At 43.9% G+C, this 19,582-nt stretch overlaps 1 protein-coding gene across 5 annotated transcripts in view; it reads right to left on the bottom strand.

Moving 5' to 3' along the window:
• The window catches only part of CDCA7L (cell division cycle associated 7 like), a 38,616-nt gene that overhangs the window by 4,396 nt on the left and 14,638 nt on the right, over window positions 1–19,582 (bottom strand). Inside the window, exons 2-6 of one of the 5 annotated variants that reach the window (XM_030308083.2) lie at window positions 12,446–12,586; window positions 7,077–7,214; window positions 2,965–3,333; window positions 816–887; window positions 529–696 (exon numbers count right to left, since the gene is read on the bottom strand). In XM_030308083.2, the coding sequence (XP_030163943.2) occupies window positions 529–696; window positions 816–887; window positions 2,965–3,333; window positions 7,077–7,214; window positions 12,446–12,586 (888 nt within the window). Of the gene's footprint in view, window positions 1–528; window positions 700–815; window positions 888–2,964; window positions 3,334–7,076; window positions 7,215–7,494; window positions 7,808–12,445; window positions 12,587–19,582 lie in introns of those variants that run through there. The other 4 variants (XM_030308082.2, XM_030308084.1, XM_030308086.1 and 1 more) reach the window with 4 other exon arrangements.

Raw genomic sequence — 19,582 nt, forward strand, 5'->3', positions numbered from 1 at the left:
ACTGAGCTGCCACCACAAACACAGTGCAAGCCTCCTGCACGGCAAGGTGGTCCAACAATAAAGGAGCAGCTCAGGTTTTACCTGATCAACAACAGTCACCAGCCGTGAACCCTGTAAGGACAGAGACGAGAACCACAATGGATGGCCAAACCTGCCAACGGGAAGGGTTGTTTCTCGCTCCAGGCCAAAAGCACTTAGAATGCCCCTTTCCTAAAACTCAAAGGGCTAGGAGGAATCACTGCCCTTTCCCACGGCCAAAACCCCAGGGCCACCTGGCACCACTGACAGGCCTTTTGTGCCCCCCGTGAAGATGAAGTAGAGCGTCCTAACCCTGGAGCAGCTCCTCTGCTCTACTCAGGTCAAGACCTTTCTCCAGCCTACAGCCTAGATGGGGGTGGGGGTTCTTCTCAGAGTGTGGTCCCGGGAACACCAGCTCCACCTGGGAACCTAGTAGAAATGCCCATGCTCAATTGCTGCATACTTATTGCTTAGACAGACAATAATATGTTTATGGTGCTGAGAAAATACCCCGCTAATTGTCTTCCTTCTCCTGAAACTGTAAAACTCTTCTGCAAATTTGGCAGCGGAGACAGTGAAGTTCTCCAGGGCAAATTTCTCGGGAGGCCGCGCGCTCCGGGTGGGGTTAGTGCGTCTTGTGATCTGTCCCTCGGAGAAAGCCCGCCTCACTGTTCTCTTCTTCTGAAAGCAAGAGCACAGACATTTGCAACCAGGTGCTTTCTTGAATAAAAGCCATCTGGCAACAGATTATGTTCATCAGTATTGGAGTTAAGTAATTATAAAGGAGTTCTACTTACAGAGGCTGAGTTTGGGGTTCGTACTGGGAAGAAATCCGGCATTGAGTTCAGTTCTGCCAATAACTGAGCCAGCTGAAGTTCAGAACAAAAGAAAGGACCGTACATCAATATTGCCATGCCGAGTTTGTCTAACGCCTTATCCCAAGTCTTCAGTTTTGCCAATAGTAAAAACTTGACTAAAGTAGTTCATGTGGGATCTTAAGAGTTGTTGTATTTTTTAACCTCATATGTAAACACGTTTTTTAAAGTTTATTTTGACACAGAGAGAGAGACTGCGTGGAGGAAGGGCAGAGAGAGAATCCCAAGTAGGCTCTGAGCTGTTAGCACAGACCCCGACACAGGGCTCAATCCCACAAACTGTGAAATCACAACCTGAGCCAAAATCAAGAGTCAGGTGCTTGACTGACTGAGCCACCCAGACACCGCACGATTTTTATTTAATGTTTATTTTGAGAGAGAGAAGGCATATCCAAGTGAGGGGGGAGGGGCAGAGAGACAAAGGGAGACAGACTATCTCAAGGAGGCTCAGCACTGTCAGTGCACAGCCCGACACAGGACTTGATCCTAGGAACAGTGAGATCATGACCTGAGCTGAAATCAGGAGTCGGATCCTCAACCGACTGAGCCACCCAGGCACGCCAAGATTTTTATCTAATGAGATGTTGATAGCATCCACAGAAATAAAATCTATGCCCATTCCTTATATACGAAAGCATGACATGAAGAAGTGGTCCTTGGAATGATGAGACCAGGTGTATGAGGCTGGAATCCTGACATGGCCACTAATTCGCAGTGTGAACCTAGAAGAGATCACTGTGCACACCTAAAGCAAGTGTCATCGTGTTCAAAACAAAAGCCTCAACTAGATTGTTCTGACAGTTGTTTAGAGCCCCAAGAAAACTGTTTAAGTTAATTTCTCATCACTAAGAATAACTTAATGGAAATATTCCCAAATAAACACCTAAGAATACCAAGTAATAGGCGATAATATTCTAGTCAATTAGGATTCTTATTTATACGAATGTTTAGGCATCATTAAAAAATCATGAACATTTATTTTAAAGATGCAGAGAGATGCAGTGCTAAAAATTTCCCTTAGCTAATAAGTATAAACAGGTCTTAGGATAAATTTCTCCCCACAAATAGAATTTATGCAACTTTTTTTAATTAAAAACATTTTTTAAGTGTATTTACTTTTGAGAGAGAGAGAGACAAGAGACAGAGCACGAGCAGGTGAGGGGCAGAGAGAGAGGGAAACACAGAATCTGAAGCAGGCTCCAGCCTCTAAGCTATCACCACAGAGCCCACTGCGGGGCTCAAACCTATGAACCATGAGATCATGACCTGAGCCAAAGTTGGACTTAACTGACTGAGCCACCCAGGTGCCCCTAGGCTTTCTATTTTCTTAAATAACTTATTAGACGTATAACATTGCAAACAAAGCATCATATTATGCTTTTTAAAAAGAAATTATTACAAATATACCAAAATGCTAAAGTGATTGGCAGAATTTTATTAATCCTGTATATGCAAAATTACAAAGCAAACAACAGTTACTGACCAAATACAGAAAAACCAAATACACGTAACCAAGATTTTACCTTGTATCATTATTCATTCTACTGAAGACTTAAGTGGTAACGTGACTCAAAACTGTTCAGTGTGTTTTAATACCTAGGCCTCTTTCATTCTCTCATATGATGTCTTGAAACCCCAGTGGGTCATCAAAGAAGAAAGATTCCTGTTGAAAGCCCCCGCCTAAACTGCACCTTGCAACTCTCAAAGTGGGCTTCTCTTTTTATCTTTAGTTTCTTTGTGCTGGGAACCGGCCAAGTGCTCAACCCTCTCCTGTCCAATACCACTACATATCTAGAACTTAACTTCCTAATGGTCAACTGTAAGCAGCATTAGTTCAATGGCACCAGGAACCAGGGCTAAAAATGGTCCTGGGAGTCTCTGTTCCCAAACCAGAGCTCACTGGGTAGTAACTGGTTGGCCTTCAGGAACAGAGAAAGGACACATAAGAACCAGAGCACATGTCCTGACAGAAGCCCAGACGACAGCAGCTATGAGGGCAGCTCCGTGAGCCTCCGTGGTCACTAAGCAGGGCTCAGTGCCAGCTCCTAGACCACCCGCCGCCAGGCCTTACCATGGCTTTGTTCTCCTTGATGTTCATGGTCCTTTTCAGCAGTGCATCCGAGCTCGCCTGGCCCTCATCCCTGGAGTCATCCTCAGATTCAGACACCGAATCTTCCCTTTCCTTCCCCTGTCTGCAGCTTCTCTTTCTTCCAAGAATTGCTTTTTTATTGTCCTGTAAGCGTTTGCTAGGAAACAGCGGCTCAGAAGAACTGTCATCAGATTTTTTTGCCAGTTTCTTGGTGGGGAATTGAAAGGCTACTCGAAGACCAATACTGCTTCTCCTCGGCCTGCTTCTCCTGGGTGTAGCCTTTTCTTCTTCATCCTCTTCTTCACTCGCTGAAGACACCTTACCAGCATCGCTCAAATCTGACTCCACAAGCTGACAAAATGAAAGGGCAAAGACGATGTTTTGTGACTGACCTTCAAAAGCACATCGCTTAAAAACACTCTGCCATTAGAGAAAAAATGAGTAGAAGAAAGCCTCCCCTCCCTATTAATTAGTTCCCTCTGGTCCATTAAGTGCTCAGGTGGTCTGTTGATGACTATGGTCCCAGGGCAGGCTCTCCACCACTGCCTGGGGATCCGGCCACACCCACCAGCAGACTGTTCCCTTCCCAGCACGGGCTGGAAGCCATGCTCTCACAGACGGGGCTCCTCCACTGTGGAACATCTGGAAGCCAAGTAGTATGAGGCAAAGCCAAAGAAAAGGCTATGTATGGCCTAAGAGTTATCCTCACACAGATGGAGTGCTAAGGGAAAACATACTGACGATTCTGCCCTGAACAGCACGAACAGGACAGCTGACTTCACCTCAGCGAGGTGTCGGAGGAGCAAGCAGATGACTGGCCACTGGGGTTGGTGAGGGAGTCTTATCCCCAAGACATGATGGGCCCTCACGCCAAGGGACGTCCCCTCCCCTTTTCTGCAACCAGTAGAGCCATAGGGTGAAATCGAGGCAGACCCTCTGTGGCTTTTCTGGGAAACACCCATTCCATCAGCTCAAGAAAGTCCTGCCCCAAATTTTTGGATTCCGCTTGGAATAGGCTTCTGGCATGAACACGAAATTGAGATTGACACACGAGAGCAAAGAACAGAAGGCAATGGCCGGTGATATTACCCAGGAGATGGCGGGCGACACCTCAAATACAAGGGGGCCCTTAGCAATGGCAAAGATGGGCTCCAATATCGAGACCCAGGCCACCTGCTGGGGATCTTTCCTTTACCACATGCTGGAAAAGTTTAGTCTGAGAGCCTCTGTCAGGGACTGCACAACAGGCCGCTGTGAGGAGAGCAGGGAACCACAGCACGATGGGCCTGGGACTGAGGGAAATGACTCTGCTTCCTCCTCAGTGATCAGCCCCCACGTTCTAGCTGGACTCAAATTAGAAATAAGGCAGAGGAAGGAAAGAAAACTGCAGGTAATTTCCAAATCTTGGTGTTTTGTATCAATCCACAACAAACCAAGTAGAGAAATGAGACTATGGTTAACTGGGTTTTTTTTGTTTTTTTTGTTTTTTAAGTATCCTGAACTTTCTACATCAGTAGCTTTGGAATTTGAAACAGTGGGATTGAAGGAATCTAGTTTTAGGAAGACATTGTTGGGAGAACTTCAGAGCAAGGTGGTCTCAGATTGGCTTTATCTTCTTCATCATCTAACCAGTATCTCTTTACTAAGGATAAGGACTCTCTATAAGGGACTAAAGTGGACAAGAGCAAACTGGAAACACCAGTGGAGACTCAGACCACAGGACAAGAACACAGCTGTGGTTGCTACACATACGGCTGTAAGACCACCCAACAAACACCCTGGCTAGTAATATCCTATTATCGGAAAAGATGGTCTCACCAGTCTCCACTACAGTGGGCAGGAGGTTGGGGAGGGAGGCAATAATGTTTGCTTGCCCACTGAATTTTATTTTTAAATGTTTATCTTGAAAGAGATAGAGCGAGCACGAGCAGGGAAGGGAAGAGAGAGGCGGGGGAGTGGTGGGGGGAGAATTCCAACCAGATTCCACACTGTCAGTGCAGAGCCCAACATGGGGCTTGACCTCGTGACAGAGAGATCATGACGGAGCCAAAGAGTCGGACGTGCAGCCGACGGAGCAACCCAGGTGACTCTGCTCACTGAAATTTAAAATAAAATTTGCAGGGGCACCTGGGTGGCTCTGTCAGTTACATGTCTGACTCCTGATGGTGGCTCGGGTCATGATCTCATGGTTTGTGGGTTTGGGCGCCGCATCGGGCCCTGCGCTGACAGTGTGGAGCCTGCTTGGGTTTCTCTCTCTGCCCCTCCACTGCTCACACTCTCTCTAAGTAAACATTTTTTAAAAAGTAAAAAATAAACAAGTAAATAAAATAAAATCTGCAGGTGGACCTCCCCTAAGCTATGAGTTAACATCAGTCAACAGAACATGTCACGATCCATACCCCAAATATATGGCCAGTGAAAAGAAAAAAGACTTCTGGGGTAGTTCACTTCCCCGTGCTGGGAACACAAATTCTTTGAATAACCTGACATCGCTTAACTAAAAAATCAGAAGGAAAACAAGTCACTAAGAGTACGGGATACCCATTAGGGTTTGGAAAGATCTTAGTGTCTTGCTGTCCAGAACACATCAACTGCCTTACCAGCAGCTTCCGTTTTGAAGGCCAAAGGAGGGCTTGGGGGCTAGGCTGGCAGAGCTCTGTGTTGCTCTTCCTGGTGACGGGGTTGGGGGATCAACATCAAACAAGCCAGCCTACCATTAGGGCTTTCAGGCCTTAAGATCCCCCCAGGAAAAGTTGAGCGGCATAGCAAACCAATAGTTACAGCTTATTTAAATTTCTACACAAGTTCCACACCAGATTCTGCTGCTTAGGAGCTTCTGAACATCAAGAGGCTTTACCTCTATCCTTTATCTTCATACCCAAGAAGGAAATGGTATAATGATTTTGGGGGAGAAAGGTATGCTCTTTTTCAGTTAATGGAAAACATTTTTATGTCTGAAAAAAACCCAAAGGTTTTAAGTTTCGCTTTTTGTTTAAATTTTTTTAATGTTTGTTTATTTTCAGAGAGTTTGTATGTGTTTGTGTGTATGTGTGAGAGAGAGCCAGCGAGTGAGCTCAAGCAGGGATGGGGGAGGGGCAGAGAGAAAGGGAGATACAGAATCCCAACTATCAGCACAGAGCCCCCACACAGGGCTCGAACTCACAGACTGTGAGATCATGACCTGAGCTGAAGTCAGACGCTTAACCAGCTGAGCCACCCAGGTACCCCCCAAAGGTTGTTCTTTAAAGGTACCTTGAGATTCAAATACTAGTTGGCAATAAACTGGCCTAAACATATGGAGTAAAGGAAAATCAACAAGTCTCTTGAAGGTCAAGTGCTAAGAGATTTCCCTCAGGAATCTGACAAGCCCAGGTCTTCTTTATCATTTAAAGAGCACGTCAGCATCCAAATCAAGAACGCGCAAGTAAAGCTCTAAGTTTTGCCACAGCTAAATTTTTGCCACATTAACTCCAAACCTAAGAACATGACTCCGCACACAACAAGAAATGACTTTAAGGAAATTGCTAACCCCAGACAGACTGTCCTCTTTTCAGAGAAAAGACATTCAAGAAAGTCTGAAATAAATTCTTTTGGAAGGGCAATAAGGGAAACTGAGGTAAGTCTCCCCAAACTCCAAAGGTATCAAAGAAAGACACCTGGATTTTCTCTCAGAGAATAATGGATTGGTGGACTGGGGGCTATTCCAACTTTTATATTTTATTAACTGACTTTTAAGATAAACATGCGGGGGGGGGGGTGCCTGAGTGGTGCAGTCGGTTAAGCAGCCGACTCTTGATCTCAACTCATTATCTCAGTTTGTGAGTTCAAGCCCCACCTTGTGCTCTGTGTTGATGGTGTGGAGCCTGCTTGGGATTCTCTCTCCTCTGTGCCCCTCCCCCACGTGTGCTCACTCTTGCGTGCGTGCTCACACCTTCTCTCTCTCTCTCCATAATAAGTAAACTTAAAAAAAAAATTAAGATAAACATGTAAGAAGTCGTTCATTTGCCAAGTGACTTCTTACAAGTGAAAATACAATTCAGAAACAAGACTGAAAAATATTACAACCCACACTCCCTCGTGTTGATAATTATTACCATTACTTCTGGGTTACTGTTTACATTCAGATCATTCTGTGTAAATCCTTCAAATTCTTCCGTTTCTGAGTCAGTGTCCTCTATAAAAATTCTTCTTAGCTCTTCCGTGAAGTATTTAGAATGGAAACGCACATCCTGCTAAATTAAAAACACACATATGTCATAAAGGAAAAAGAACAGAGGTTACCAGGGGGGTCGGGGACAATGAGGAGTTGTTTAACGGGTAGAGTTTCTGTTTGAGATGATGAGAACGTTCTGGATAACAGTTGACAGACGCACAACACTGTGCATGTACTTAATGGCACTTAGCATCTTGCTTGCAAGAAACTGGGCACTTGCCTGCACTTCAAAAATGGTGAAATGGTAAATTTCACATTATGTATATTTTACCACAATAACAAAACATACATATACATACACATTTGCTACAGCTTACGAAAACGGAATAATCTGAAACAGCTGAACAACTTGAAACGATAAACAGCATTATTTCAAAAAGTCAGAATGGCCAGGGGCTCCGTCAGCTTCTTGTGTGACTGGGGAGCTATGCTGATAGAATTCCGTTTCTCCCGCCAGGGCTGCCCATCGGGAAGGTCTGCTCACACAGAGCCAAACACACACGGGAAGGAGCCATGAGGAGAAGGCCTGGCTCCCTCCCACATGCTGGCCTTCCTTCCTAGCAGCCATCCAAATCCACGTCCTCCGAGTTGGTGAGCATGCCTCCCTTCCAGAGAGGGCAAGTTTCTCTGCAGGAAGGGGCCAGCGCCTTTCACGCCCCTTCCCGCCCACGGCTTTGCTCCATCACCACCCACCGGAAGGGGTGATGGGAGCATCAATCTTCCCAACTCCCAGGAGAGCCCCTCCTGCAGGAGACACTAGGCCAGCAACCTCCAAGAGGTAGCAAGTGAGCAGACAGAAAGATGCTCTAAGACTTTTAAAAAGGAAAGACATTTTCCAATGACTCTTTCGGTCTTTAGAACCCATAAAAGGAAAAATACTCTCTAGCTCTCTAAATGGAAAAATAGCTCTCTAAATGGCTATCTTGAAAGAAAAGAGGGAAAAGACAGACCTGCAGTACAGAAAGGAGACCCACAAACCAGCCTCCTCCAAGTTGGCAACCAGGGCTGAAGTCCGTGTCCCCAGTTGCCTCTGACGTCTCTTCCTCCCACACCCGATATAGCAATGACCCCTCATCACACCACATTTAGTTGGGAGAATCTTGATCTCCCCCCACTGCCTCTCTCTGACTTTAATTATACACTTCTTCAGATCAGATAATCTCTGGAGAAAAATAGATATAATAGATGAGTGGAAAAATTTACAGGGGGAAAGAGAAAGAAATGCCTATATCCAGCATTTTTTTAAGCTTAAATGTCTCCTATGAATTATTACGGGTAATTGGAGTGAGTGTGCTTGGAGCTAAATTACTTTGTTCCTTTGTTGATAGCTATGGTGCAGCTGCTTGAAAAAAAAAAAATACAAACACAAAAGGGAAGTTTCTTTAAAGTGAAATTCAAATTGTGTTTAAGGAAGACCAAAGTCAACATTGCTACATACTGTGTGCAAGTTCATGCAGCTTCTCTCGGCTGGTTACCATGGATCGGGAAAGTGTGGGCTCAGGGTGGTGAAGCAACAGGCCTGGGTTTATTATTAAAAAGAATGGTGCATAGCTGGTTCCAAGGAAACCCACCGTGAACCTGCCACCTCCAAGGGTAGATAATATCCTGCTCACAGAGCCCTGAGCTGGCCTCTGCAGGCTGTGTTCGGGCAATGGGGTCTATGTGTACATTTATCATACACCCACAGTCCCTGCCTAGGGCCCAGAGAGAACAGGTCACATCCTAGAACAGCAAGTTTCAACCGTCTGGTCCTCTGGCTCTCTTTAGCCTTTGAGCTGGCCTCAGAGGGAAGTGGTCGGCCTGAGAGAAATCAATACCTTTGGTGATGAGTTCTAACAGAGAAAAACAACTTAGCCACAGTCCTAAACCAAGGCCTCTGCTTTTCTTCTCCTTATTCCACAAGATATTAAAAAAACCCTGTTTTTTAAGGGGAGCCTGTATGAAGTAAAATATCCACTCCACATTCTGGCTGCAATCCTGGTTACAACCCTCACACAGCTCTTGGTTCTGCAGCATGTGATCCTTTACAATCAATACCAGGCGGTATGTTCTGCATCTTGGTCACCTGTGTTTATATACCACAATCAGGGACGTAACGAAGTAACAGATGAGAAGAGGATCTAACAGAGTGCTTACATTTTTTATCTTGAAGCTCATGGGACGTGAAGAAACAGACTGGAAAACGACGGGGGCCTGAACCAGTTAGACCAGCATCCCACCTCAATTCTAGCCAATGGGCGCTCATTCACCAACAGGGGCTGAGCCCAGAGAACATGAGGAAAGAGACAACACAAGGACGCAGTCCAAGCCAGGAAAGCTGGAAAGCATCGTTCAAACATTGCAGAGGTTACAATTTAGTGCGGAGTGAGACAGATCCACAAGTAACCATGGTGAGGACCAGAGTTGTAAGGAAGATGCAACATGGCACACAGAAAGAAAGAAAACCCAGTATAACTTCAGGAAGCAGCAGCATCTAGACTGGATCTGAACCGAGGTAGAGTCTAGAAAGCAGAGGACACGCAAGCAGAAGGCACAGCATGGGCCAGCGTGTACAAAGGGCAGACCAGTGCACGATGAGGGCGTCCACGCAGTTTTGTGTCTACGGCACCACGTAGGGGCAGGGAGAGGGAAGAGGCTGAGAGGTGATGCTCCCAGGTTTGAAACACCCCGGCTCAGACATTTTTCAGATGTGGGCGCTCAGACAAGTCACTTCACTGCCCTGAGCTTCAGTTTCATCCCCTGTGAGATAGGGATAATAACAACACCCACACTGTCCCAGGGAGGTACATGAATTAAATGCAATCTGCATGAAAAGCACACGGTCACGGGCCATATAAGGCACACTGGCGACAGACTCGGCAGGGGTGGGCAGGACGGACAGGATGGGCGGGCTTGATGGCACAAAAGTAGCAGCACAGTATCAAAAGCAGCTGTTGTGGCTTTTTTGTTTTAAATTTTGAGTGGAGCGGACACAGAATGTTACATTACCTCTAGGTGTACAATATTATACATTATGCTAGGCTCACAAGTGTAGCTACCATCTGTCAACATACAACTCCATTACAGTGTCACTGACTGTATTCCCTAAGCTGTGCCTTTTACTGCCCTGACTTATTAGCTCTAAAACTGGAAGCCTAGTTCTCCTTCTCCCCTTCACCCATTTTGCCCATCTCCCCAGTTCCCTCCTTGCTGACCTTTGTTCTCTGTATTTATAGGTCTGATTTTGCTTTTTAATTTTTAGATGCCACCTGAGTGAAGTCATAGGGTATCTGTCGTTCTCAGTCTGACCTATCTCACTTAGCATGATACACTCTAGGTCCATCCATGTTGTTGCAAAAGGCAACTATCTCATCCTTTTTATGGCTGCATAATATTCCATCATATACATTTTCAGCATCTTCTGTATCCATTCTTCTTCTGATGGACACTTAGGCTGCTTCTCTATCTCATCATCAGGAAAATGCAAATCAAAACCACAATGAGGTGTCACCATACACCTCTCAGAATGGCTAACACAAAAAGACAAGAACTCAACTGTTGGTGAGGATGTGGAACCCTCATGCACTGTTGCTAGGAATGCAAACTGTTGCGGCCACTGTGGAAAAACAGTATGGAGGTTCCTAAAAAAATTAAAAATAGAAATACCATATGATCCACTAATTCCATTACTGGGTATTTACCCAAAGAAAATAAAAATGCTAATTTGAAAGCCTTATGTTTACTGCAGCATTATTTACTGTAGCCAAGATATGCAAGCTGCTTTGTTTCTTAATGCCTACAGCACTGCTCGGCTCTAGGCAAAGCCCATCACCCACACCCTGCACTGCTCAGAATGCCCTTCCTGGTGGATCTACAGGCTCTCCCCTCCCCCACTGCCTGACTGTGTTCAGATGGAGAGACTACTGGCTTCTGAATAAGGCCATGATCATGACCAGAGCTCAGTTCTGTAACTGAAGTAAAGGCTATGAGGACCCTGGGAGCTGAAGGGAGGAGAAAAGGGAAGGGATGAAGGACAGCAACATGGCAGAAGATTCAGAGACTCCTGCAAGGGAGCTGGGGAGATGGGAGAGGAGAAGGAGGGGTCAAGAACACCAAAGATAAGGATAGGAATGAGGAAGACAAAGGGACAACCAGGGAAGGGAAAATGGTGAGTGTGAGATCTCCCTTGATCAAGGCTGGTCCAACTGGCAGTCAGGTTACATGTGGGGCTGGAGAGAAGGCAAGTCATTGAGAACTTGGAGGTAATGGCTGAAAGCAGGCCAATCCCTAGGTCACGAAAAGGAAAGGTCTGGACACAAAATCCTAAAGAACATCCACATATGCGGACAGGAAATAGAGATGACCACAAAGAATGAATGACGTGAGAGAGAGGAAGAAACCTGGGGAGTGGAAGCAGGTGGCTGGTGGGTCAAATGCTACGGAGACATCAAGGAAAGTGAGGACCACACACACCAGGGAGGCTACTGAACCCGAGAAAGACCAGCTCCCACAGAGGCCACAACACACACAGGCAGCCGAGTGACGAAGCAGGCACTACCCCTATGTAATTAACTGCTTCTCCTCCTGCACTTGCCCAGTTGAAGCAAGGCAGGTTTAATTTACAGCCTTTAAGACAGGCTATGGTCCAGGGAGGATGAGGAATTTTGAGAGCCACAATGAACTCCGAAGTAAGTGCCACAGAAGGCTAGCTATTTTGACTGGCCATGCTGCTGCTAAGGCACAATATAAACCTCCAGGAATCCAACTCTCAGAGAAATGCAACTTGTGTTTGCCAGAGATCTAAGTAATTAAACAAAGAATAACGTTCTCCCCAGCACGTCCAGGAGTGAGGTGCTGGATGAAGAACCACGTCGCAGGAGCACAGAAACACAAATGTCTCATGGTAACCACACGTTCCTGCACTGCAGTGTGGACTGTCGCTACATGGCCCCAGCCCTCTCCTGCCAGCCATGTGGGAGCACTCAGAATACAGCCTCAACACAGGCTGCAGCCCTGAGGTTGCAAAGAAAATGGCTCCGATGTGAGACCCTTTTATTAAAAAAAAAAAAAAAAAAAATTTACTGTACACAGAAAGGACTTAAACAGTATAAGTGATGTAGGAATGCTCACTGGTTCTTGAAATATGAAGGCATAATGCTTCAAAAATGCTCAACCATCAACTGCTATCACAATCTCAGACCACACTCAAAAGAATACCCAAACCACACCTGTCAGAAAGGCCACACCTGTCAGAAAAGGAAGCATCCGTACCTGTTTCCCTGGCTCCAGAGAGTCAAAACTATCACAGCTCTCCTCTGATGAGAAGGTTTCCATGGGAACATCATCTTGGAAACCGACAAACTCTTCATCATCACTGGGGGCGTTAAAGATGTCAGCCACTTCTTTAGGGATCTGTTTTGGATTCAAAAAAGAAGAAGCATAAAACCAGGGGCTGGGTTCACTTAGGGAAATTTTCTAGAGAGGAGTAGGAATTAGCATCTCCTAGCTCTATCAATCTGCCATGGTCGCCCAGAAGACCCCAGTAACCCTGAGCAAAATGTGCTTCAGTTGATACCTCAGGGCAACAAAAGAAGAGGGGGAACGGAGAACAAAACTGTTCTTTTTCAAATTCTAGAGATCTATCCCATCTTACAGAGAATGTCAAGGCCATAGCTAGACAGATGCTGTTTTTGACCTCTTCACGAAAAAAATAAGGAAACCATCATTGGTTTCTGAGAAACCACAATCTATTTGTCTCCTACACTGGATCTGTCTTTAAATGTCATCCATGTAAAAAACATTACGTAAGATAATTACTAAGCTCCTCTTCATTTCCACGTATAGCTCTTTAATTTTTCTGTTCCTTTTGTCATATGCTGATTCAGATGTGAAAATTCACACAATAAAGTAAGCAGATTTACTCCTTTTCTATATTCTCAATCAAGTACTTCTAGAATTAATCCCAAGAGAATTTAAACCGTATTATGGGCAATTATCCCAAGAAAGAATGTTGTCAGCACACTTGATCTAACAAGTATGTATTTGCTGAGAGTTCCTGTTCGTATGTTGACTGCCTATTTGTTCCCAACTCGTGATTTTGAAAAAGTTCAAAGCCACAGGAAGGTGAAGGAACAGTACAAACATCCATATATTCTTCACCTGGAGCCCCATTTACTTGTTTTCTCTTTCAACAAACATCAGGTGGAACCATAGGCATTAGCTAGTATTTCACTGTTTGTGACCTAGAAAAACAGCCATTTCTCATGAGCCAACTCAATCCATGTATATTCAAAGTAAGTTGCAGAAAACATACTAATTCACCCTAAAATACTTTAGCACACATCTCCCGAGCATAAAAACATTCTCCTATACAGCCCCAAAACTACTAATCACACCTAAATAATTAATATTAATTCCATAATATCATTTACAAGTTCATATTTAAATACCTACAACTGTCGCCAAAATGTCTTTAGTAATTTTGGGGGGACAAAGGGGATCCATTCAACCAGATATCATGCATTGTCTTCGTTTTTTTAGGACACTGTTTTTCGTTGCTTTTCATAACACTGACATTATTTAAATAGCCTAGGACGACTGCCTTGTAGAATGTCATACATCCTGAGCTTATGTGATTGATTCCTGATATATTTAAGGTAAATACTGTTGACGATTCTACACAGATGCAATGCATAAAGAGGCACAAAAATATCAGGTTATCCCCTAATAATCAGTGTTTTTTTTAACATAATTATAAAAATTTCCCAACATATTCTTAAGTAGGTAGAATGGTATAAGGAATACACACATGGACTCCCTAGCAATTATTTGCTCATGGCTCAATTTGATTCATCTGTAGCTCTACTCAAATGCCCTCCTTCCAAATCATTTTGAAGCAACTGCAGACATAGTATCATTTCACCCCGTATCATGGGCAAATACAGTCTGTGTTCTAGGTTCTGTTAACTTATTTTTGTAACTCACAGTTCATTTGTATCATGATTTGAATAGGGTCCAAATACACATCAATAGGTCGCTTAATACTTTTCGCAGGTGTCCTTTTTTTTCTTTTGGTAACTTAGTTTTGAACAAACTGGGTCATCTGATTGTAGAGTTTGCAAGAGTCTGGAAGGCTGAAGTTTTGTTTGTTTGTTGCAGCTGCAAGATGATATTTACCAGACTCCCCTGTCCCTGTGGATTTCCTGTGATTTGGTAGTTGAAGTTATAAGCTCAGCAGATTCAAGTTCACTTCTTTCTGGGAAGATGATGACTATTTTGTAGGCATTGCTGCTGCTTTATTCAGAAAGCACGACATGTCTGGCTGTCTGTTTTTTTAGTGGTGATGCTCTCTGATCAACAAGTGGGGGTAGGACGTGCCAGATTTCTCCTTAGCAAAAATACCTCTTCCCCTTTTTACTTAGTCAGAAATAAGTAGGGTGATAGTTGACATTCTGTGGATATCCTTCCCCTGATAACAATTCACTCAGTAGTTTCAGCAACCATTGATAAGTCTTACCTGAATCAATTACTACACACTAGGGGTTGCAAAAAGGTCATTTTCAAATTTGATTCATCCTTTATATACTAGCTGGCACTCTTCTGGAACACAAGATTCTGTCTCTTGCTGTCTCCCCCTCTTTCCCCTTCTCTCCCTCCCATGCAGATTCATGGAATTTTTTTTTATTCAACGTGTTATATAATCCACTACTGTCACCATTATTTCTGATGCTCAAATTGTCCTAAATTTGGCCACTGGGGGAGCTCCTTCCACAGAGTTTCTATGTCCTTTTGACACAACCCTAATAGTCTGTGGGCACCTCTTTCCTTTGAGGCACAACTGTGCCAAGTGAGCCTTATACTTTCCCTGCCCAGACCTCAGATCAGCCATTTCTCCAAGGTGCACTGGCATTTAGAAATCAGATCTGAGAACTCGGTGTGCTCCTTGCTGGTTAAGTTATCACTGCTTCTAAGCTCTTTGCCAGGACAGAGCAAGGATATTTTAAATATCCCAAATCACATGTTCATAATGACACCTTGAACTCAAATCCAGTACAGCAACTCCCCCATTAGTATCTCCCTTCCCCCACAATGAAAACTCCAACTCTCAGGGCACCTGGGTGGCTCAGTTAAGCGTCCAACTCTTATTTTTGGCTCAGGTCATGATCTCTGGATTTGTGAGTTCGAGCCCCGTGCAGAGCCTGCTCAGGATTCTCCCTCTCTCTGCCCCTCCCTCGCTCATGTTCTCATTGTCTCTCTCAAAAATAAATACTTAGAACTTTTTATTTAAAAAAACCTCCAACTCTCAGTATTTCTCATGTACGTACCCACTTGCTTTATCTACAACACACACAAAATAGTTTCCAACTTATACCACCAACACCACTACCAACAATAACCACCAACGACAATCGAGTTTCAGATTCCTTTGCAGTCCTTTGGATCCTTGGCATATAGTCCCACTACCTACTAGACCTCTGCCCTGAGATAACCTGCCCATCACTGAACTTGAGGATGCAAATGTACTTTACCTGTACTTCCCATTTCATCATATGAATATTAAAGAGGTGTCCTCAAGGCTGGAGATTTTCATAAAATAATATGTATTGCTACAAGACATTCTTATGTGAAACTGGCACTTAGAATTATTACAATAACTACGTCCGTGTGGAACCCTGAAATGGTCTCAGCATTCGGGCAGACACAGAAAGAGTTCTAGTAACAACAGCAAAACAAAAAACAAAACAAACAAAAAAACACTGCCACATTTATGCTGAGAAGCTCCTCACAAAGCCTGACATGGTTCTTGGCAGAAAAATTAAAACTTTTCTTCAGGAGGTAAATTTAACAGTATTTGGCACCCTTATCTTTCTTTTCAAAGATACTTTTGTTAAGCCATCACAACCAATACACCAAAAAAACACTTGTAACTGGAGAAGCATAAAGTGTGTTAGATTTTAGGGAGTTCAGTCCCTAAAGTGGCAATGAAGGATCGTGACTGGTTCCAGTTAGCTTCCGTTTGACTTACCACCGTTCTATGAATCAGAGAGCTCCACTGGCTCAGAAGCCTATTTTGTTGTTGTTGTTAAATTCATTTATTTTGAGAGAGAGCTGGAGAGGGGCACGGAGAAGGGGAGAGAGAGAATCTCAAGCAGACTCCTCACTCAACTCTGAGTCCAACACGGGACTAGATCCCAGGAACCAGGAGATCATGACCTGGACCGAAACTACGAGTCAGATGCTTAACCAAGTAAGCCACCTAGGCGCCCCCAGAAGCCTGTTTTAACATAAAAGGTGAAAGAAGGAAGCGCATCCCATGTAATGATTTAACAGAAGCATCCGTAAGGAATGGATAGGCTGGAAAGGCTGGCAATACGAGTAAATTTCTTCCGGCCACAACTGCATCAGCCCCGGGCTGTAGCGGCAGCACCCCCCAACCCTCGGCCCCCGCCCCATGCAAAGCCTATGTCGGCCCAATTCCTCCCTCTTCATCTAAGACTTCTGCATCTGCTCCAGAGGTACCATTAGGGCACTGTAATTACCAATTGGGAACAAAAGGAAAGAACACGCTTTCAAAAAGGCAAACACCAGTAGGCATTCTTGGGGCATTCAGGGCTCTGTTTCTTGCTGCCTACCTTCAAAAGGCATGAAGAGTTTCAGTCACAAGCTCTAGGATTTAGCAAAAATCTTCATAAGATACTCAAGTGTCTTCAATAAAAAATGCTATTTAACAGACTCGACAAAGAAATCAAGATTTCTACGCAACGCACCTGATAAAAGGTTCAAGGGGACATCCTTCCTATGTGTGACCACTTCAGCAATGGAACACGACATCAGGCCCAAGGATTGTCATCTTTCTGTGCAGCTCAGCAGCAATCCACTGACTGACAAGGATGCGGGGCACCCGGCACTCTCATAAGTGGGGGATGGAAATATCAAACGGTAGGGCCGCTTTGGAAAAACAATTTAGCAGCTTCTTATGAAATTAAACACTCTTAGCACATGATACAGCATTCCTGCTCCTAGGTGTTTACCCAAATGAGATGAAAACATAGGTTTGCAAAAAACTTGTAATCAGCAATTTTATTCCCAAACCCATAACAAATCCAAATCAGGTAGAAATGGATAAACAAAACGGGGGACAGAAATACCATGGAATACTGCCAGCAATAAAAAAAGAGTAAGTTACTGATAGACGCCATATGGATAAACCTCAAATGCATTAGGCCCAGTGAAAAAGGCTACATATTGTCTGATTCCACTTATGTGACATTTTGGAAAAGGCAAAACTATAGAAACAGAACACAGATCAATGGCTGCCTGAGGCTAGAGGTCAGAGGAAACTTTTGAGAGATGATAAAATCAATTGTGGCAGTGATTACACAAAAATCCATAGAACTGAACAATAAAAACGATTAATTTCATTGTATATAAATTAAGCCTTAGTCAGGAAAAAGGAAGAAAATTATGTAGAAACAGTGTAGACCTACAGATTTCCTAGACTTGGATCCTAGCACATAGAATTAAGATTTGGTAAGAAGAACACCACACATCAATGGGGAAAAGATGATGTCAATCACTGATGATGGCAAAACTGCCTATCTGAGAAGAGTAACCCGGTCCATTTTGCTTCACTCTCGATACCACAAAGGAGAATATATGTAATGTGAACACACAGCTGGCCTCTGAATGGGGGAGACTTTAAGCACGCATGTTAATAAGCAGATCAAAATGGAAAAGAGGGCGCCTGGGTGGCTCTGTCTGTTGAGCATCCAACTCCTAATTTCAGCTCAGGTCATGATCCCAGGTTGTGGGTCCCAGAGCCCCACATCAGGCTCTGTGCTGAGAGTGGAGCCTACTTGGGATTCTCTCTCTCCCTCTGCCCCTCTCTCCTGCCTGTGTGCTCACTCTCTCTTTAAAATAAAAATATAAAGGGGCACTTGGGTGGCTCAATCAGTTGGGCATCCAACTCTGGCTCAGGTCATGATCTCACCATCCGTGAGTTCGAGCCCCACATCGGGCTCTGTGCTGACAGCCTGGAGCCTGGAGCCTGCTTCAGATTCTGTTTCTCCCACTCTCTCTGCCCCTTCCCCACTCACACTCTGTCTCTCTCTCTCAAAAATAAAATTAAAACATAAACAAAAAGAAAAAAAAGGAAAAAAAAAGAATATAAAAATAAATTTTAAAAACTGGAAAAGAGTAGGATCATGGACCACTTAACAGTTTTAAACTTCTAAAAAGAAAAATTTTGCAAAGGAAAAAAAGTTGGGAGAAAAGATGTGCCACAAGTGGACAAATTACTAATGTTATGGAGAAGCTCATACAAAATGGTATGTTCCAAGAGTCACACAGATAAAATAGGTAAAACAAAGAAAATCCACTAAAAAGGAACAGAGAAGAGGCTAAAAACGTTATTTTAAAAGTCTTCAACCTCCCTAAGTGATGAAAGCAACAGAAGTTAAGACAAGTGTCCTTCTCAACCAGCAACTGTGTCATTTAAGGGCACCCTCGACGAAGGGGAGAGTACGCCTGGACAAACATCCTCACACAGAACTAAGAAGAGAACAAATGGGATTCAGGTTTCAAAACAGAAATTTGGTCATATACATCTAAAACAGGGTAGTTAAAAAACAAACAAACAAACATACATACATACAGTGAGATTCAAAGACTTCCAGAAAATACGGTTAAACTCAAGAGTGACAGGAGTATATGAACTATTAATAGCTAAGAGGATCATAAAGTCAAGGATTACCAAAGTGTGATGAGATGTCATCCATCAGTTGGAGGACCTCCCCTCATTCCAAAAGGCAGCAAAGTTCAGCCTACTTACTAAAGGGCACACAACTTGTTAATACCCCTACAAAAGACATCCCAAGCAAATGCAATTTTTCAATAAAATAACTACGTATTAGTTAGTATTCAGTATTTAATTCAATCAAAAAAACCTGAACTTAAGAGGACACCAAAAACATGAGTGACAAAAGAAAAATAAACTGGTAAAGATGGACTTCATCAAAAGTAAAAACATCTATGTATCAAAGGACATTATTAAGAGAGTGAAAGGCAACCTACGGAATGGGGTAATAGCTGCAAATCATGTAAGCAGTAAGGCTCTGGCACTGAGAATAGATAAAGATCTCCTACAATGCAGCAACAAAAACCATCCAATCAAAAAATGTGTGGGGCACCTGGGTGGCTCAGCCAGTTAAGCATCCGACTTCGGCTCAGGTCACGATCTCACAGTTTGTGAGTTCAAGCCCCATGTCAGGCTCTGCTCAGAGCCTGCTTGGGATTCTCTCTCTCCTTCTCTGCCCCTCCCCCACTGGTGCTTTCAAAATAAATAAAATAAACTTAAACAAAAAGACAAAGACAGAATACTGAAAGCAGCCAGAGAAAAGCAACTCATCA

The sequence above is a fragment of the Lynx canadensis genome, chromosome A2 (assembly GCF_007474595.2).
Source record: "Lynx canadensis isolate LIC74 chromosome A2, mLynCan4.pri.v2, whole genome shotgun sequence".
Taxonomy (NCBI): Eukaryota; Metazoa; Chordata; class Mammalia; order Carnivora; family Felidae; genus Lynx; species Lynx canadensis.